This window comes from Ptychodera flava, chromosome 2 (genome assembly GCF_041260155.1).
Source record: "Ptychodera flava strain L36383 chromosome 2, AS_Pfla_20210202, whole genome shotgun sequence".
In the NCBI taxonomy this organism is placed as follows: domain Eukaryota; kingdom Metazoa; phylum Hemichordata; class Enteropneusta; family Ptychoderidae; genus Ptychodera; species Ptychodera flava.
This window is the reverse complement of record NC_091929.1, coordinates 12777681-12800298: the sequence shown is the minus strand read 5'-3', so window position 1 is coordinate 12800298 and position 22618 is coordinate 12777681. Positions and strand designations below refer to the sequence as shown.

Genomic DNA, 22618 nt, shown 5'->3' with positions numbered 1-22618 from the left:
TTGTGCTGTCCACAGTCGGCCAATATATAAATATTATTTATCCAACTTAACTCTGAAATACCAGTTTCACGAGAAACAATGGTCAGCGCAAATAAAGTTATTATAAACAAAAAGATGACAGAGAAAAAAGGTTAAATTCAATTGTGGTACAATTTATTTTATATGCCATGTTCATTTCATGCCACATAAGTGTCATGATCATGTCAAGATTTTCTTTTGACTTGAGAAGTTTCATGTAACATTTACATTACTGTCAAAGGCTGCGATTTGGCTTTCTGTTCTCTGAATTTCTTGTCCCTATATTGTACCAGCAATGGATTCTGAAAATATAAATCGTTCAGGGAAGAGTGTAAGTCTTTACCGTTTGACCAAACATTGTAAATTTCATGAAAGAAATCGATAATTATTTGAAAATGAGACAAAATCAAGTTGAAAATTGAAGCAGAAAATGCATAAATATTCATGATCGAAATTAAATTAATACTGATTAAAATGTCCGACAACGGACAACTCGCCGTATGTTGTTTACATACACGACGGCGACAATCTGCAAAAATCTCAGCACTTACTGTAAGTAACTGTTGTGAAACGAAAGTGCGTTCAGTATGAATCAGTACTCAACGAAAATTTATCTTTAGGTAAAGATTGCAATACAACGATTACAGAACATAATTATAGCGATCGATGTACAGACGAACGGTACATTGACTTACATTTCTGAACGGCTCGCAGACGCTGGACGATTCCCGGTCCGGTTGCAGGTCTCACCGTGCTGTGTGTAAATACCGTACTCAGAAAATATAGTCGGCATCTTTACTGCCGCTCGCGTTCACAAATTTAGAACTCCGCCTGTCCCTGGTACTGTATACACGTTTTGCAACTATGTGATATCATTTGGCTGGCGATTCCATAGAAAGATCACGAAATTGTCCACTAAATAACTCCCTGCTCACAAGTACGCAGCCGACACTGGCCGATGGTACTAAAATCTAACTTCGCGCCGATCAAGCCTCATGACGATAACGGAAGTGCGATCTATAAATCATTACGCGATTGATAATGTAGTCCCGTTTTTAAATGCTGGAATTGACTCTACATCTGCACCAATCCGTTATATTTCATACTTAATATAGCACTTAATTTATTAGTTTAATGAAATGGTTATTTTTATCATAGAAAGACTAAAAAGAGAGTAAAAATTCTTTCAGCACGAAGAATCAATATCAATGCGCGAACTGACCTTGATGAACCGTGACCGGAGAGTGTAAACATGTCGGCTGCTCGCAGCTGATACACAGGACGTGTTGGACGTTGGTGAAGCGGCGCTTTGAATTTTCGTACAGCGACTCGGGATGGAGTGTAATCCTAAATCTCCAATTTGTGCTCGGCAATACAACTCTAACGCTGAAAACATGGACAAAAGCCTTTTACCTCGACCCATGTTATCAGAAGGCGAGATTTTGTCAGCGGCATCGATGGGACCACTACCTCCATGATGGGACAGACTGTAAGCTGCAGTGCATTAGAAAGGTTAAGATTTCACCCGTAGCGAGAACGTAACGTAGAGTGGCTACGCGTTCCGTAAGCGTAACGTTCTGCACAGATTCGGATTAAGACTTGACCGGCCCGACTCACACAGTCGCATCGTCTTAAGGATTTTGCTCTGATATCAGGTTAATAGAACACAGAGAAAAAAAATTGAAAATACTGAAATTTTACTTTGTGTTAGAAAAAACGTGTCAAAGTCACGGAAGTAAAACAAACGACAATGTTAATTTCAGTCTAGACTGAATGTTATCGGCAGTGCAGTGTATGCGACGTCTGCCGCGCGTGTGTCGTCGTCTGCGAGTGCACTGCAGGGAGTACTTTTTCCTTTTTGTTACCTAAAATATCTCAAAATCAGACGGCGATTGATAAAACCAAGAGCAACAATACAAAACGAAAGGAATGTTAGTTTTGATTATCAAGTCTATGGCGAAGCGAGCGTGAAAATCGCTCTCGGAAAAGGTGTACGAGAAAAGTGGCAGTTTCACGTAGAAAACGACTGCCAAACGACAAGAGAACGTGTGACATCATCAGAACATGATGAGAGCGCGCAGAAAGTGATGACGTATTCGTTGCCGTTCCGTTCCCGTATGAAATCTTAATCTCTCTATTGTACGTACCGTATACATGTACTATATTGATGGATGAATAGCTTGGAGCACAGCCACTACTCTGCTTGGAGGTAGTAGCGGAAACATTACTGTACAGATTTGCAGTAACAAAAGTCTACGACGTGTCCTTACAGACCATCATCAAACGCACATTTCGTTCGAAATGTTTGCATTTTGGTATCATTCGCAGAAATACAGGGTGTAACTTGCAAGACAGACAAGTCCCTGTTTCAAAAATTTGTTTCCCTGAAAATTCAGTTTTCGATCCAACCATAATTTACCCAACCAGATTGTCAAAGGGCACTTTTATTACATCATGTCACTACAGTATATACTATAGATGCACTCTATATCCATGCAATGCTTTCACCAGCATAACTGAAGCTGTTCATTATCTAGCATTACCAGTTATTATAATTTAAAAAGTGGATTGTCTGTTATGAAATAAAGGAACGTAAAATATAAATGAAGATCAATTTTATGTTGCTTACACATGACTGGTCACGAAGTGCAACAGTACTCAGTGTGTAGTGTGTACTCCCTGGTAATGAAATAGTGGGAAATATGTCAATCATGTGTTGCTGCATATTTGCAGCAATAATCTGGTTTGCCGCAAATTTGCTGCAAACTGACTTAAGGGTTTGCAGGAGGGTCACATCTACCTGCAAACTTCTGCAACTCCTTCCTGCAAGCTATATGCTTGCTGCATATTTGCAGCAAACTTACGGCAAATTTGCAGTAGAAATAATTTTCGGTAAGGGAGCTCTTACCTCCCACGGGGTCGTACAGCATGCTACAGCCTTCATATTTTGTGCACGGGCTCAGCACTTCATGGAGTCACATCCTGAACCTTATTGAGTGCATAATTAGGTAGCCAATTTTCTGGCAAACACTAAACTTAAAGTTTGAAGGGTGACTATTCTATGCGTATTGTCATTTTGAAAAACACTGGCCCTCCCTTCCTGGAATTTCTATCCAGTTCCTTACAGTAATAACCTAAGCGCCTATTTGTACGGCAGAAAATAACTCACTATACTGCGCAGACTCAAAGGTAACTCATTCAATCGCTGGGAAAACCTGGCCTGGTCTACCAAATTCCGGAAAGGTTTGTACAAAATAGGAGAGACACAAGAGAAACTAGTACAAACGATTTTATTTTCAAAAATCACCAACTTGAACCAAGTCTACATGATTACTTAAAAAGACGAAAACTACTGGGGAGCTAGATTATGGCTTCTTAAAGAAATATACAAGGTAAAACAACAGGCAATGTAAAATGCCGCAAGTACACAATTCACAACCTGATGTGGCGAAAGAAATAAAAATGGATTATCTTGAAAATTGCCAATTACATCCAATTTCTATTATTCTTCGGATTAACTCAATCTTACAGCATTAGAACCACAGCTTAAATACATTAAAATAAAGCACATTAAGCCTTTATTGAAATTTTATCCCAATGGGGATCTTGATCATAAAGGTTTTGCAAAATCAACAATAAAAGAGTATTAAATGAAAAAAATACCGCAATTATACGGTGTCACTCAAATTTGATCAGAATTGGTATATACCAGTATGGTTACCAATGATCAACAATAAATGCTGTTTCTATCTGTTCAGTGGAGGAAAATTCTACGTTGATGTTATGACAATGAGTTCTGCACAGTACAACCAGAAAAACAACAAGAAATATTTAAACCAGAAAAACAAGAATGACAAAAGTAATTAAGGTCTGAAACTTTAGGTACTGGAGGTCAACTTTAGCAACATGCATAGCAGAAACGAGCCACTCTTAGTTTGACCAGAGACGGTCTCTCCCCCCCCCCTCTACTGTCTACGGTTTGAGCAGGTCTGTTAATATGTAACAGTTCATAAACAATGACAGGAAATGTCTCAAGATCAGTGGAGTTGGCCTCTTTCTTACTGGCATGCCATCACTCCTGCACATTTGCAGGATTTCCCTTTTTCTTACCTCATTTGCACATTTTTTACAGTGATGTGTTCATTTGAACAAATTCACATCTCAACCCCTGCATCTACCTGTACACCAAATACTGAGATGGTAGCTCTGGCGGTATGCGAGCCTTTGTGTGTGACGGACATACATCCGCACAGACATACCCACAAATATACAGACATACAGACACCACTGACTCATCATATAAGCTTTTTTGGTATTTATATACATAACCAAATATGAGCTAAAAATATATATGAATGTCTCTATATGAAGATATTTATATGTTCAACAATATTTTTGTTTTTTTCATTTTTTCTTGTCTGAGTTTAAAACATGTATGTATTTTCCAAATTCACGTAATGATTTGTCTGTTCTTGATAAAATGTTTATAAGGTCTTGTCTCTGAAAGCGGTTTTACAAATGTTTAGCTCTGAAAAAATCATGTCTAATGTCTGTGTAGCCTTTGCAGTGAAAAAAGAAATGTATCTCATCTTCTCCTTGTTTGTTTTGGCATACTGGTTATTTTCTGTCCATAACATTAAATGTTTCTATATCTACATGTTTCTACTGATGTGTAATATGTGAGCACTAATACATAACTTACACAGGGCTGATATGTGGTCTGAGTTTTTTAATGACATGAAGATAACTTTTGAGAGAGAAATCCTTTTTTTGCTCACATGTTGACACACGTGAGCATATGTCGCAGCGATGTCTGTCTGTCCATGTGTCTGTCTGTCTGTCTGTCTGTCTGTTTGTCTGTCTGTGTGTCTGTCTGTGTGCTCAATATCTCAAAACCGGCTCATCAGATCAGAATCAAATCTGGTACATAGATTCAGCTTGCAAATGGCAAGAACTGATTAGTTTTTTGTGGATGTGGCCTGCTTACTTTTTGCTCATTTGCATACTTAATGATTTTAGAAAAAACGGATATATATTGAGAACGACTGCACACAATTTGATGAGATTTGCTACAAATGTTGATCACATCAAGACATATCAGCTGTGAAAGTTATTAAGGGGTGACGTGAAAGATAATTACTAATTTGCATATTTAATGAAATTTCCTAATTAGGGGTATATATCTGAATTTACTCAATTAAAATTGACGAAACTTGGTATCCATATTGAAGGTACTATGATTTAACATTATTGAAAGTCATTAAGAATTTTTACTTCAACCAAATCGTAATTTGCATATTTAATGACCTTTTGGAATTAAGGATATACATTTGAATTTACATAACCAACATTGATGAAACTTGCTACGTACATTAAAGATACTATGATAGAACATTATTAAATGTCATTAAGCATTTTAACTTTAGCCAATTCCTTATTTGCATATTTAATGAACTTTCATAATCAGGGATATTTATCTGTATTGACTAGACCAAAGTTGACGAAACTTGCTATGTACATTAAAGATACTATGATACGACGTTATTGAAAGTCATTAAGCATTTTTACTTCATGCAGCTCCTAATTTGCATATTTAATGAATTTTTGAAATTAGGGATATATATTTGAATTTACATGACCAAAGTTGATGAAACTTGCTATGTACATTAAAGATACCATTATGTAGGCTAACATTATTGAAAGACATTAAGCATTTTTGCTTCAGCCAATTCCTAATTTGTGTACTTAATGAGCTTTCCTAATTAGGGATATATACTTGATTTATTTGATCAAAGTTGGCATAACATGCTATGTACATTGATGATTATACCAGGTTATACCAATTTTGGAAGTCATTTCGCACTTAAGTTTTCATGTCAGCTAATTTATAGTTTGCATATCTAATGAGCTTTCAAAGTTTGGAATATTTAGTTTGAAGGACTTGACAAGAGGCAATTACACTTGCTATATAAAGAGGTGATACAGTGACAGCAGTCAAAGAAATTAATTATTTCTATTTCAGCTAATTGCGTATTTGAATACTTAATGACCTATAGAGTTAACCTGTGGTGAATATTGTTCATTATGTTGATGGTAATACTTTTAGTGACGTTGCAAACATGTGGCAAAGGTTTAAATTTTCACATAACTGCAATATATAATGAAACACGTGAGCATTTACAGTTCATATCTGGTTAATTCTCTGTATGTGCAGAGTTTATCTTTATGATGCCCTCGTCTGGTATCATCATTTATCAATTCAATGCACATTTTTCAAATAACTGTTTAACTTTTACATTGAAATCTGTTTTAAACTGTTTGTCATTTTTTGCTCACGTGTTGACACATGTGAGCATATGTCTGTGTGTCCGTGTGTCTGTCTGTCTGTCTGTCTGTCTGTCTGTGTGCTCAATAACTCAAAAACGGCTCATCAGATCAGAATTAAATCTGGTATCTAGATTCAGTTTGCAAATGGCAAGAACTGATTAGTTTTTGGTGGGTGTGGCTTGCTTACTTTTTGCTCATTTGCATAATTAATGATTTTAGAAAAAACGGATATATATTGACAACGATTGCACACAATTTGATGAGATTTGCTACAAATGTTGATCACACCAAGATACAGCTGTGAAAGATATTAAGGGGTGACATAAAAGATAATGGATAATTTGCACATTTAATATACTTTCATAATTAGGGATATACATCTGATTTGACTTGATCAAAATTGACAAAACTTGGTATGTATATTGAAGATACTATGATTTAACATCATTGAAAGTCATTAAGCATTCTTACTTCATCAAACTCTTAATTTGCATATTTAATGAACTTTTGGAATAAGGGATATTTATTTGAATTGACCAAAATTGATGAAAGTTGCTATGTACATTAAAGATACTATGATATAACATTGTTGAAATTCATTAAGCATTTTTACTTCAGCCAAATACTTATTTGCATATTTAATAAACTTTCCTAATTAGATATATAAATCTGAATGGACTTGACCAAAGTTGATGAAACTTGCTATGTACATTGGAGATACTACGATATAACATTATTGAAAATCATTAAGAAGTTTTACTTCAGCCAATTCCTTATTTACATTTTTATTGAACTTCACTAATAAGGGATATATATCTGAATTGATTCAACCGAAGTTGATGAATCTTGCAACATATATTGAAGATACTATAAAACAACATTATTAAAAGTCATCGTTTACTTCAGCCAATTCCTAATTTGCATATATAATGAACTTTCCTAATTAGGGATATTTATCTGTATTGACTAGACCAAATTTGACAAAACTTGCTATGTACATTAAAGATACTATGATACAGCATTAAAAGTCATTAAGCATTTTTACTTTAGCCGATTCCATATTTGCAAATTTAATGAATTTTCCTAATTAAGGATATTTATCTGTCTTGACTACACCAAAGTTGACAAACTACTTTGACATTAAAGATACTATGATACGCCATTATTGAAAGTCATTTAACATTTTTACTTCAGCCAATTCATAATTTGCATATTTAATGAGAACATTTCAGTCAATTCCTAATTTGCATATTTTAATGAACTTTTCTGATTGGGGATATATACTTGGATTTAAAATTAATCTGTGGTGAATATTATTCATTATGTTGATCATAACACTTTCAATGAAGTTGCAAACATGTGGCAAAGGTTCAAATTTACACATAACTGCAACATATAATTAAACACATGAGCATTTTCTGTTCATATCTGGTCCATTTTTACATTCATGGAATGTCCAATATTGAACCTGTTGCTAAAAGTCTTCATGTCATTTCCTGTGCTCTTGAACCTTTGAAATTAAATTCAATTGTTAATGCAAATGCAGCCCCAAGAGTTCCCAATTCACTGTGATATATGTTTGTGGATTTTGCTGTAAAGGTCATATTATATACCTCAAAATGGGCTCCTTGGACAGCATGGACAGGATATATTCTACCTTAATAGCTGAATTCGGGAAAGAGGCCAGGCAATGTCCAATCTGATTAAAATTAGATGTAGAGTATGGCGACGTCTTTACTTGCGCGTTATTCTCTTGCTGTCGCCAGAGGCGACAGCAAGAGAATACCAGGTAAAGATTGGGCAATGTGTATCAACAAGGATGTCGCACAACCGCAGACTGAGGATGACTCCACACTTCTTCTAAATGGATGATAATGTGTGAAATAATCATAAAGCTTAATGACAATATCCACAGGCCAATTTCCAATAGTTGTGTTTATTACAGTAACTTTTTTTTATCGTGTACATGGTTGAGGCACACAAACAAAAGTTAACCAAGAAAAAAGATCTGACAACACTTTTTAAGAACATACATACACCTCTCAGAACTTTACGAAGGTTACAAAGATATTTTGTGAATGGAGATGGTTCACATTTAGTAGCTGAGGAAAGAATCAAGCTACTTTGCATTCTGGGTAATAATTACAAACTTTTGTAATTTTTTCTACAGCAGTCTGAAAACCAATAATGCACAGGATATCTTACTCATTTCAAGAAAACACCACGTAGCACATACTGCAGTAAGTCACAATTACATTACATCTTTAAACCTATCTTGGTTTGGACTTTCTTTGAAATGTGGCGGCCATGAGGCCTGAGCAGATGGCCTTTCCTTGACTGTTTTGTAATACTTGCCGAGGTTTGGTACACTCTTATCCAGGTCCATTCCTTGACGGACAAGCACAGCCACAATTGGAAAGAGGCAGCAGTCGGCAAGAGTGAAGTCTTTGCCAGCGATGAAAGAGTCGCCTCCAAGCTGGGATTATGAAAATGACAAAAATAATGAAGATGTGATGTACAGAACGATATATTACTCTAGTGAAAGTATTTGCGGTGAAAGATTCATTAGGATGCTATGACGCAAACAATTCATTCCTATTAACACCTTGATTGGGGTCTGAATTATCATACAAACTGTCTCACCCCTGAGACATTCGCTTTGCAAAATACATGCATTGTCATGTTAATTTTGTTACTTCCAGCACAGATTGCTCAAAATCTCGCAGCAGTGATCCCCGTGTGAGAATATATCATACTTCCGTAACTTTGTCTGGCTCTTACCTCTTTCAGGTATCCTTCCCAAATGAGCACCTCATCTTTGAGAGAAGCTTTTAACTGACCCACCTTTGCCTGTCAAAAAACAATATTGTAGTTTTAAAATGTTTGCTTGATAATGCACATTCTTGACAAAAATTAATATCCTCCATGATGCGCATAGATTATTGCCCTGACTTGACAAGATGTCAACCAGTGTGCTAAAGTAAATATTCCTCAGGGTACTGTATACATATTAAATTTGATTTGCATATCAAAAACAAGAATTGTCACAATATTTTCTGGATTTAACAGTCTGGGTGATTATTCTTACGACATACTCTCACAGATTACAGACTTGAACCCATTAACCACTGTAGGGTCTCATTTTTTAGCACAAAATGTGGATGTGTACTGTGTCTTCTGTAGTTGTTATCAACACAGAATGTAACTAATGAAACAAGACACCTCACCGTAAATCTGTTCTCACTCAGCCACATAATTCTACAATCAAGTATTTCACAGAATTGCAAGTTACTGTCTTTATTGCTTTACAGCAAATCTACAGGTAATCATTTTCACTCAACATTACTCACCTCATCAATGTTGTCCTTATTTCTGAAAAAATAAAACATAAGTTCTCGCATTTTGTCTCCCAAATTGTTACTTTCCATTGTTCTTTGTAGAACCAGGGCCTTTTTTGCCGGGTCACTCGGAATGAGTTCAGTGCCTTGCCCTTTGAAGGTATCCTGTATACATGAGGGCAAAAAACAAAAAAAAACCCATAAAATCTTGTTTTGGTATACATGTTTGGTATACATATATATGTTTTGATATATGGTATATTTTGTATAATTTGATCAATTCTTATGATTTTCCCACCAAAGTAAGTCATCAACATCTTTGGCGGTCAAAAATTTTTAATATGGCAGATTTCCACACATAAAAACGTACGATTACTAAAGCAAACGTAAATTTTTAGGTTATAAAGGAATTTAACACCCGAACATTGCTAAAAAGATGAAAGGACGAATGAGTTTAGCTAGTTTCATTAACAAACAAACTTTTTTGCCGTGATAGCGATTACTTTTGCATTGAAAGTATTTATGAGATCACTATCTCAAACTCTTGCTGTGGTGAGAAGTCAACTTTTTACCCACAATGCATTACAATCATGCGGTTTGTCCCTTCCCACAAGACAAATGCTATTTGAGGTAGTGAGAATTGCACCCTACAAATACCGCATGAATGTCCCGATAGTTACTTTACATTGAATAATAACTGAAAAGAGGATGAATATCCAACTACCATTTTATGGCTGACAAAAAATATTCACCATCTTCTGAAGTTCACAAAGTCTGAAAATTATTTCACAATACATTTATTTATAATTTCAGCAACTATGGAACATTACAGATTATTACTTCATGGAACTTAGAAGTTTGTGTTGAAAAACAGTGAAGGCCATGAACATGTTTTGTTTCATAAACACCTACAACTATGTTGGTCCTAATCTTAGTAATGTATACAATGACAAGAATTTAATCCTCTTTCTCCCAAGTTGTAGTTATTTCTACGGTTTGTCTATGGAGCCTGGTAGAAAGAAGATTAATTTTAACTACAGATCTGAAACCCTGTGGTACGTGTGTTAGCCAGAAACAAAAATTGACCAGCTTGTGATAAGTACACATTTATTCCTCTCCCCTGAGAAAAAATTCTTTCTCCAATTTCATGAAGAGGAGCTTGACCTTTCATCAATTCCTCCATTTGCTTGGCACCTATTAACAGTAAATTTATCATCCATTTGAAAATTGGCAAAGGAGAAAGGTGGGTTGCACTCCAAGACCCTTGTGTTAAAGGTTGTTGCAAACATAACAGTGCTTGCACAGCCTTGTGGTAAATGTGGTCTGGTTAGTTATGCAAATAAAACACACATATCTGGACGGACATGCCAAGCACAAACCATGCTTTGTGCATACATTCACACCTTATAGCAACACTGCTACAGTAATGGCTAGCTGATTTGTACACAATCAATGCCAATACTTTTGACTCGGAGTCTCAAATGAAGCACATGTAATATGTATCCCAGTTTGAATGTATTGAACTGTTGGTCGTCATTCATACTCTAATGCCAGTTGTACTTTGTACCAGTGTTTCATTGGTTCAAACATTTTTCTTTTAGAGTGCTTGGACAAATATCTTTCATAGAAGCTAACAAACAACTGCTAAACAAGACCTCAGGACTACGTGCCACTCCGTCTAGGACTTAGAACTTTGGACTGTTGGCTTACAACTGAACAGCACTGTACCGCTTCATTCATACAATCAGTATTTGGACTAGATTGAGGTTGTTGTGCCTTGTGATGGCAAGTCGCCATACCTATCTGCATAATCTCAATTGATATGAATATTCATAAGTATACCATGCTGAGTGTGCAGAACTGCCCTAGAAAAACCAGAGGGTGTAGTGGGTGGTAACACAGAAATAGCCAGTAGCTGTTTACAATAATAGAGGACTGTACTATGATTTGCATCAAATCTGAGACGTGTTCTGTAAGTGTGTAGAAAGAGCATACATTCATATCATAGCTTAGGGGCTAGACTGTGATCTCTGTATGAAACCATGGTGATGTCCTTCAATTGAACTCTAGGTCATTCAACAGGCTATTTATCTTTCTAAACATCAGTAACAGCACGCTGGTATCTCTGTCAACTTTAACAGATACGATATTAGAATCACCTGCCAATTCAAGTTAGAATTTCCCTGACACTCATGAAACTTGGCAGTTCCAAACTGGATTGTAAGAGATACCAACAGTAATATACGTTCCATCTCCCACTTCTAAATTTGTGACATGTCTCAATTACATGTTACAGTACCCACTCCATACACAAACCATTGTCCAATCATCACTTCAATAACTATACATACAGATACATGGCATGTAGCAAAGTTGAACCTATACAGTACCAGGGCTCAAAATAATACCAACATATCAGGTTTTGCATCAAAATGCACGCTTCCCGGTGTGTGCAAAGTGTATGCGTAGTGATAATATTGAAATTTATCAATAATATATTCTGTGTCAACTGTCAAATAATATCTATGAAGTCCTTCCTTTGTGTTGCACCATACGGCCATATTTGGATCATACCATCTTTGGTACTAAAGTTCCATTGTAAAGGAACAAGTAGCTGCATGCCAGCTGCCTTTTGTAAGAAAATTTATTTATTATTTTCAACAAAACATCAAAAATATTAAAAGTTTGCTGATCAAAGTGACCAAATCGTGATGATTTAATATGTTTTAGACAAAGAGCTGATCAATTATGCTTATAATTTTTAAACATAGACACATGCATTTTGATTTGGCAAACTGCCTTCACCTAGGTAACATGGATATGCAAATATAGCACAGCATGAACTCAGGTAGAAACCAGCTCACTCTGCAGAACTCGAATCCTGCAGAATCTATGGCTGGCCCTGCAGAACCATACAGAGCTTATCAGGATTACCGGTATACATTATTGTGATAGCTGATTGAGGGACATCCCTAGCAGTAGGGAGTTCAGAATCCAATATGGCGGCCATACGAATTTTCCACCACTGTAATATTTTGGCAATTTTTAAAGTCGCCGTTTACTTATTATGAGCATCGTACTTCAATAATTTAACGCTGAAAACGGAAAGAAAGTTGTTTTCCATTGATAGAATGTGTAAAAAGATCGGTACGGTAAATAACTATTACATACTCCCACTAGCAATTTTCCCCGCTGCCCAAGTTTGCACAGCCACTAATGCGCATGGCACTAAAAATTTGAGGGGTGGCTGATAGAAAACGTAAAAGCAAACAGTGGGCCAATGCCAGGGAGGCTTTCAAATGTAGTTTAAAATATAGCCAATAACATGAGCTCTAAGATGATGTCAGTTTAATAATTAATCACGCCATTCAATATTTAGTAGAGCAGGTCAAAGGTTTCTCAAAGATTTTTCTTATGGAAGTACGGTATGTAAATTTGTAAAACGCAAATTTATGGGTAATTCATCATTTCTACTAAGTTTTAAAATCACGGAAACATTTTTTTACTGACGAGCTCACCGTTTATTATTGCCGTAAAAATTTGGATGCCGGCGAGGCTGAGTGAGGTCAGGGAATTCCCCGCGAAACTGGGTCAAAATGGCCGATGCACAACAACAACGTTCATATTTCCGGGGTCTTTGGCTTGCAGTCGGCCTTTTCCTGTCTACAAATTAACTGATTTCAATGAAACAAAAGTAGTTTTGACAGAAACTCGAGGATTACTGACCATAACCTTCAAAATTTGGCAGCATGATTGTGATTTTGAGTGAAATTTACGGCGATGACCGATGACCATGTTATCTCAATCAGACTATCGATGTTTTCCAGACCACGGCCCAGACAGAACGTAAACGTAATAAACACGGCTAGGTTTTATCTTACTGAAGTCAGTGTAGCATGTAATGAGAAAAAAACGTTTCAATACATTTGAAAGTGATAAATGAATGTTTTCCTTCAAAAGCCTGACAGTTTATTCGTAACTTTGTATTCAGAGAGGCCAGAGAGCTTGTGTTGGCATGGTTACCCTTTTCCAAATTGCTAATTTAGCATTTATGGTCGGTCTGGATTGTCAGTTTTTTCTTCCTTATTTACAGTTCGTGGGTTGGTTTTCGTGTTCTTTAGAGGGGTCTATTTTTTTTTCATCTCAAAACAGGAGTAACATTATTTTTTGGGTGGTTTTTTTTTCAAGAATAGTTCTTATCAGTGTCAATGAATGTAATTGTTGGAAATACAATGTATGGTAATCTTTCTTTTTCTAGTTAGAAAACATGGAAACTACTAAATAAATAAAACTTCTGCTTATCTTCACAAGCTGCCACAACACATCAAAATGAAATATCTACGAATAGCTAGAAAGCAAGCACCAAAAAGAAAGAAAAGAGAATACATGCACAGTAAAGATCTTGTTAAGAAAAGACTTGAATTACAGAAATCAAGAATGGAAAAAAACAAAAACACATCAAAGAAAACAACAAAAAGCAACAGAAAAAAGGCAACAGTTAGAGCATAAAATTAAAAATAAGTGGGGTGTATGGGAAGATGAGTCTGATATCGATAGAAAGCTGAAGGAAATTAAACGAAGTCAACATATCAAGGCACTTAAGGACCAGATATCATATAGGGTAACTGTCCTAAAAGTTTGTGTACCAAATAAAAAGTTGACAAAGTGGCAAGAGAGTGGAAAGAAACTCACTGTTAAGCAACTGACAGAGAATTTGAAAACTATAATACGTGCAAATAATTGTGAATTACCAACTTTTGTGAAAGAAATCAATGAGAATTTGAGGAGAAAAGCAGACACTGAACAGACACATAAAGTGAAAAAGACAAAAAAGAGAGTTGTAAAAAGAAAAGAATATAACTTTGGTGTAGAAAGAAGATTACAGGCTGGAATGTACATTGCTGTTGCGTATGAAAATTCTTGGTTTGCTGGTGAAATCACTAATGTTAATTTGCATCCTGATGGCAGTCAAATAGTCACAACAAATTTTCTTTCACGGAAGGGTGCAAATTCATTTAAATGGCCAACACACAAAGATATTGCAAATGTTGAGCCAAAATTTATTTTACAAGAAATTTTCATTGAACCGAAAGACTCTTTGCTTCGTGCATGGTCAGTTAAAAATATAAATGAAATTGAGCAAATGTATGAACAATTTAAACATCAGTATTTTTGAACCACTAATGACGATGGTAATTTGTCTAATTGCCACTGAGGTCACAAGGTTATCATGAATATGGTCAATTTCAATTATCTGTTGCATGTAATGTACTGTGATGTTGGTTTTAGGAGATATAAGTCAAACTTCCTCATGCACAAGATATTTCTGCCATATCTATTTGTGCGCCTGAAAATATTGTGAGTGAATTGGGCATCTGAGATGTCAATATGCAGTAAGTCAATGTACAGTACTGATGATCTTGAATTGACACATGCATTGACTGTCATGGAGGTTTGAAGAATATAAATCACTCACTCTACCACAATATTGGTACTGATACTTTCATCAAGATTCATCAGAAAAATTGTGAACAGAATTACTTTGAATTGGACAAAACACTGATATTTTTTCGGGCACTTGTACCCATCTGGGGGCGGGCACCCGGTACCCTAGCTTAAAGCTTACAGTACATAATCTTATGAAGTATAGTATTTTCTGATGTTGAAGGTTGACAAAATTGTTACTTGAATCTTGAGTTAGGATTCACAGACTATGTATAAATGTTGTTTTAAACAGAAAAATTTTATCAGAATTGAGTGTATAGTTTTGAAGTCATCGGCATTTCAATATAATCAATTTGTTTATTTTCCCATGGTGCAATGCGCATAAAAATGGAGTTTTTCTGATTTTCAAGATTACAAATTATAATAATGCAAATGTTTCTTGAGTACTGAGTTAGGATACACAGAGTATGTATGAATATTGGCTTTAACAGAAAATTTTATCAGTATTGTGTGTATAGTTTTGAAGTTACAGGCTATTGAAAATGATAACTTTTCTAATTTTCCTATGGACGTGTGCATTTCACAAAATTAGAGTTTTTTCTGATTTTGAAGGTTCATAGAATATAATAATACAAACGTCACTTGACCTTCGAGTTTCGATTTATAGAGTATGTATAAATTATGTTTTAAACAGAAAATTTTATTAGCATTGTGCATACAGTTTTGAAGTTATGGGCATTTCAATACGATCAATTTTCATATTTTCCCATAGTGCCGTGTGCATAAGAAAATAGTTTTTTTCTGATTTTCAAGATTGGCAAAATATTATAAAACAAATGTTTCTTGACTCTTGAATTAGTATACACAGATTATATACAAATGTTGTTTGTAACCTAAAATTTCAGCAAGATTGTATATATACTTTTTGAGTTAGAGGCTTTTGAATATGATAAATTTTCTAATTTTCCCATGATGCCTTAAAAGTGAGTCCAATAAAACATTTTTCAACTTTAACCTTCAATATTTCAATTTTGTGGTAATAATTTCATACTTCAACTAAATGCATTTGATAAAACTAACTTTTTATTACATCATACAAGAGATGTGGGAATTTTTCAAGAATAAAATTCGAATTTGGCATCCCTAAAAATGCAAATTTTATGATTTTCGCACTTTTTTTGGCAAATGTTCATGAAAATACTGCTTTTTTGCGATATTGAAATTGCTGTATTTCAAAAACTACTCCACGGATTTTGAAAATTTTTTTTTTGTTTTGCTTCTCTTAGTTAGTTTGACAAAAATCTTACACAATATTAACACTAAAATAATTACATATTTTTGCACTGAACTCCCTACTAGCAGCAATGGTTTTTACCATTACCTTGGACAGTTGCTTGAAACACAGCTCTGCACAGACATGCACTTATAGACAAGATTGCACTGATTATCAAACGGAATTACAGAATATAATCACTAAACATGGAATGGTATTACAAACTGTGGCTGGTGGAAATTTGAACTAATCTGCCAATCTGGTCACAGTCCTTTTTGAGTGTAATCTAGCTTGTACTTGAACCTGCGTCTCAGTTTAAATTAAGATTATTGTAACAGTTTGCGTTTGGCCTGCCTGCTTACGAAATTCAAAAGCATAAAAAAATTCAGAATTCTGCAGCTCGCTTATTTACTAGAACAAGAAAAACCGACCATATCACACCTTGTCTTTACAGATTACATTGGCTTCCAGTTAAGCAAAGGATAGAATTCAAAATTCTTAGCATCACTTTTAAGATTCTCAATGGTCACGCTCCAAAGTATTCAGGTGAATTGCTCGCAGTCCGTGACACTCAGCGCACACATCGCTCTCATTCCAGCGTTGTAAATTTATATCAGCCAATTGGAAATACAGGTACAGTGTATTAGTTACAATGATAGGGCTTTTTCAATTTTGTGCACCTGGCTTATGGAATTCTCTGCCATTACATATTCATGCCTTTCAAACATTGGATGTTTAAAAGTAAACTGAAAAGTCACCATTATACATCTTTTTACTCGCAATTTTCATATTTTTTATGAATTGTTATAAAATGTTGCTTTTTCCCTTTGCTTTATTACAATTTTATGTTTCATCCTTCTATTTGTTAATTTTTTGTGTAAAGGGCATTGAGATTATTTTTCATGTAATGCACTTTATAAGAAATAAAGATTATGAGCAAGATTTTATTTATTCCGACCCCAAGAATTGAATCTTTTGAATATCAGGGAATTAACAGAGGCAGTTATACAAAGTTAGTCATAGCTAATATATAATACCACACTACTAGTATTTTGTGGCACTACAATTTCCAGTTTACACCCATAAAATATGTTCCTCTATTTGTAAAATGTGCAAGTCATCACTTCCAGTCCCCTTGCTGTAGATCACGTTATGAACGTGTTTCAAAAATGTCATTATGTCGATATGTGACTTGTCAAATAAGTATAATTTATTGCAGTTTACACCAATATTTTGCCTGTTCTGTCAAAAACATGATATAAACCACTTCATTGTTCATGAAGGTTTTATAAATGTTTTATTTTGTAATGTTTCACAGTTAGAAAATCTGTATAGTCATGATGAAGATTTTGGAACACAAGAAAGCCTTAGAGTTAAGGATTGCCCAGGGGGCCATGCTTGCAGTCCTGCATGCTGGGGCCAGTCCATAATGACTTGCAATTTGGTAGAGTTGACTTTTCAGATCCTCAGATTCAGATCCTCAGATCCTCAGATTCAGATCCTCAGATCTCAGACCTCAGATCCTATAACTTCAGACGCAGATTCGGAATTAAAATTTCACAATTTTCAAAGTTTGATGTAATATACTGATAAATAAAATATAATTTAGATTTGAAAAGGTTTTAGAAATTATTTTATTTCTATCTTGAATCTTGAACTTAAAAACTTCGATCTCAGAATCAGAACGTCATCAGTCGAAGACAGGGTGCGCAATGATTCCACTTGTTATGTCATCACGTGAACGTTCCCTCATAGAGATAAACACACCCGCGATCGAACGATCAAGACCGCGACGATCAGACAGTCCGTATTTTACCATTGTTCGTAATATTGATGGCGAGGGAATATAACTAATCCATGTTGGAGGCCAGTTACCCCGGGCTAAATCAGAATTCAGGGGTCGGAAGAAGCAAATTAGCTAATCTGTAATTGTAGACCCATGTTCGTTGAAACTTGTTGAGCGAAAACGTTTACGTAGACTTGTTTTTTTTTTCATAACTGCCTTGTACATGTCATATTTAAATTATTAAATTTAATATTGCAATCATACTGTTAATACGGGTATTGTAAAAGGCTTGTAAATTCGAATCTGCATCTGAAGTTATAGGATCTGAAATCTGAGATCTGAGGATCTGAATCTGAGGATCTGAGGATCTGAATCTGAGGATCTGAAAAGTCAACTCTACCCTTGCAATTTTAAGCAAATGTAAGAAAATGCCCTAGCAATGTTGTCCAAAACACTTTGATTTGTGAAGCTATTTGAAGAAAGTGTATTAAAACAGAGGAGTAATCACACTTGGAATTGGAATGTAAAATAGCTAAATTCTTTCCTTTTCAAAAACCTTACTCAGCAGTTTTCATACTATATTTGATGAAACTTAGATTTTTTATCTTATTACTTGGTTGGTTGACCGACACTTGAAAATAATGATGTTAGCAACCTATGCTGAAAAGTGGAAGTGACAATAAGGCCAAAGTTATTTAAATTCTTTGTTTTGCGTCCCTACCCGCTAGGTTTTTAGGGTTTTCATGAAAAACACACACAGTGTATTTGAATAGGAAATTTTAGGAAATAACCGCTTAGCTTTTCTGAACCATAGACTCTCGAGAAAAACGGGACAGGCAACTGCTGAGGTTTTCTTTGTGCGATCTATCTTTGAATACATTACAGTTTATTAGCCAAGGTCCCCGACAACAATACTTCGTACTTAACACTGAATCTCATTAACGATCAAACTGACGTTCTGAATATGTACACTTTGCTCTTGCATGGCACGTTCCGAGTAATGACACAGAGAATTTTGAGGGTTTTTTGATACTAGTCATGGTGAATGTTCTGGTAACGATGAAGATCACATTTTGGATTCAAGCCGAAGCCAACGGGAAAAAAACTAGACGATAAAAACTGTGTACATTTAGCCATAGACGCTACAGAAAACTCTTGCTAGATATCGACAATATAAGTTTACATTCCCTACCATAAAAATCACCGATAACAACAAACATTTACAAGTTTGACAGGTTTACACTTCCCCAGTCCTGCGAAACGAAAATCTGACCTTTATTTCATCTGTCACGCAACATTTGACGAAAATCAGGGAACACAAAAACTGACTACTCCATCGAGCTCAATACACGACCTCTAACATTTTGGTACTGTTTTAGCCTAAAGAAACACCAAAGTTCGGATAAGCTACACATGTTTACATCCGCAAAGTACTAGAAAATACATTTGTAACACTGACTTTCGCTGTCAGGAGAAACTTCGCAATAAATCGGGACTATCCATCGGTGATGGATTAAGAAGCAGTAAGGTAGACATGCATTTACACAAAGCTGAACGCTGTCCTCGTAAATTTGGCCGTTCACAGTTTTCAAACAACAACATTTCAGTAGTTAACATACATACTTTACCGAATCATGGAGCACTCCTCGCACAGAAAATATTCCGACGGTTAAAAAACTGCAAAAAACGAGGGAAAATTCGGAGATACACGGACGATTGCGGAATGTAAACAACTCTGTGATGTCAACTGCTGTCAAATCTGGAACTGCAGCGGTATGTGTTTCAGATTTCTATTCGAAACTTTGTCACTTTACAGCAACATACTGACTCCCTGCAGACTTCTAGTTGCGTCGAATCTCGCTACCAATATGTAAAAAGTACTTTAAAACCATTTTGACGAATTCTTCTCAAAATAGTTGTAACACTTTTATTTCTAAAAATGGACTTGCGGGTAATCCGAAATAACTTGTAATCCGAAAACATTATTACCGTATACCCGCATGCACGTTGTGCAGTCCCCGACCCATTAACACCTCTTAATTATTCCAAGATAGATCGCAAGCTGCTAATCCCATACACCCTTTGTTCTCTATCGCAGTTGCCTGTCCCGTTTTTTCTCGAGGGTCTATGTCTGAACTAAATTTTGTTACAATTTTTTATTTGCTGCAATCAAATTACATTGTGTTAATTTTCTTGTGTGTGTTTTTCAGCCGCTTAGACGCGTACCTTTTCCCATTTAGAGTGGACGCAAAACAAAGAATTAAATTACTTTGGCCTAATTAAATCCTCCATCTTCAGGCATCAGAAAGTATACATACCTCCAGGTACACTATCGCTGCCATGGACTCATTAATGACGATATTACCATGCTTCAACGTCGGAACCTGCACAGAGAAAAAAAAATTGCATGGATTTTATAGTTAGTATTGTTGTACTCATGTGTTCATCTTTGCGCTCAAAGAGAGGTGTAAATGACATCAAAAATTTCCAAAAGTATGCAGCTAATGATGACAATTAATGTGATTAGTTGTAAATTTATTGGCAGAATAATTAGCTCATGTACATTTCACCTTGGGGCAGATATTCAACCTCTCAAAATTATTTTAAAATATATTTTTGATCTACCATTTGTAGGACCTCATTTTGAAGCTAAGAAATATGGATATAAAAACAAGATTTTCACTACCATATCTTTTTTAAAATCCCGGGAAATTTTATTTTCCATACGACCTTGTTAAATGGAGTAATCTGTTTTTCCGACACCAAATTATGCTCCGTGACCACCCAGTATTTTATTCATGATTTCAAAACGGATCACTCAAAAAGTTTCATTATGGAGTTTTATGCAAAAAGTTTCATTTTCGAAGCCCTTACCACAAGGGGACAGTAGCTGTAACTTTTAATCTTTTTCGCAATTTATTTTGTTTCATAAGTCTCTGCAAAGTGCAAGCAAATACTAGTACTAGTTCTATTCCCCACAGCATGAATTTGCTAAGTTGTCGATCGGTTTCGAACTCACAATGTAAGCTTTAGACACCAAGTAACCTAACCGCAGTCAACACGCCCATTCCAGGGGTTTGCCGATCACATGTCAGTACTATTGGTTATACCATGTAGCTCCATGCATGGAGTAGTAGCAATGTCAATGCACAGAACCTCAACACATGTGGACATATTAAATGCAGTGGTACGTTATCTTGCTGCGGATCCGTAGCCCTACCACTCCCTTAAGGGCCTTTGCTGGTTGTGTTGGGCCCACTCCCCCAACACAACCAGCAAAGGGAGTGGTAGGGCTACGGATCTGCACCAATATGTTATCTTGCGTTTCGTTTTGCTATGTTACGTTAACGACATAATAGGTTGGCTTTCAGCCCGCCTGTACCGACATTATATACCAATGGCAACGCCAGATTATCACCTGCAAATCTCAAGGCTTCAACGTGCGCATGCTGTGCGATATCATGGGCGTACAAACGAGCTTATTGTCACCATGGATGTAAAAAATAGATCCATGTTGTCACCAACCACGGAGCTAGAAACGGAGCTCCATGCACCCACCAAGCACAGACCGTAGACTTGCAAGCTCACAGAACGCGAAGCTACCGACATGTCAGTGGATGGATGCTGACTCAGTGACTGAACTAATTACAAACACGAAGGACGATGCTCTCTTTAAGTATAAAATCATACCTGTCCACGTGGATTCAACTTCAAGATTTCCTCGGATTTGTGTTCTTTCTTCTCGAACGAAATAAGCTTGTTCCCGTAACCGCTCAAACCCTTCTCTTCCAATGCAATCATCACCCTCCAGCATGGTCCACTTCCAGAACCCCAGTACAGAAAGATTTCGGATGCCATAGCAACGTCGAGTTATGATTGAAGCAATGATAGAGTGTCTTCAGCTCGGTTTGAGAGCGAGTATTATGCGTTTTCTTCAGAGGAACACTGTACTTGAACCCTGGGTACTGTAGTTGTTACGTATCACTGTGAGTCAGCAAAGTCCGGACTTGGTCCTGCTGCAGGCCTGGTGCAAACGTATCCCTGTGTCATAATGGTGGCTGGCTTATGATGAACAACGAAATAGATGCTTTGCGAAATCGCGAAATAACGAAATGACAGCATTTCCACAACCCCAAAATATTTTCTTAAATAAAATCTAATATTTAAATAATGTCCGTGACCGCAGCAGTTGGTTTACTGGGTTTAATGAACGGATTAGGTATGTAATGGAATATTTTGAAGTGACTTCAATCACGGTCGAACTACAAAGTGATACATGGCGAAATCATTGGCCGCCATGAAAATATCAGTATGAACACGTACTCCCACAGTCACTACAGTACCTGTGTAGTCAGGGCAGTTGTGAAGCTTCACAAATCTCTCTCGAAATAAAGCCATAACATTTTGGAATTGAGGTTTTTAATCTTCAAA

The 22618-nt window shown here is 36.0% G+C and overlaps 1 protein-coding gene and 1 long non-coding RNA gene across 3 annotated transcripts in view; both read right to left on the bottom strand.

Moving 5' to 3' along the window:
- LOC139114818 (glutathione S-transferase A-like) overlaps positions 1–22250 on the bottom strand; it is a 41647-nt gene extending 19397 nt beyond the window's left edge. The window contains exons 1-5 of one of the 2 annotated variants that reach the window (XR_011547953.1): positions 21878–22250; positions 20506–20571; positions 9696–9848; positions 9127–9195; positions 8385–8821 (exon numbers count right to left, since the gene is read on the bottom strand). Coding sequence is in view for 1 of the 2 variants with exons in the window: in XM_070676765.1 (XP_070532866.1) it covers positions 8597–8821; positions 9127–9195; positions 9696–9848; positions 20506–20571; positions 21878–22045 (681 nt within the window). In the remaining variant the exon portion in view is untranslated. Of the gene's footprint in view, positions 1–8265; positions 8822–9126; positions 9196–9695; positions 9849–20505; positions 20572–21877 lie in introns of those variants that run through there. The other variant, XM_070676765.1, reaches the window with a different exon arrangement.
- On the bottom strand, positions 132–1478 carry LOC139114791 (uncharacterized). The gene is made up of 2 exons (XR_011547945.1): positions 714–1478; positions 132–320 (listed from the first exon to the last, which is right to left on the bottom strand). It is a non-coding gene; the product is annotated as an uncharacterized lncRNA (long non-coding RNA).
- Positions 22251–22618: the final 368 nt, after the last annotated feature.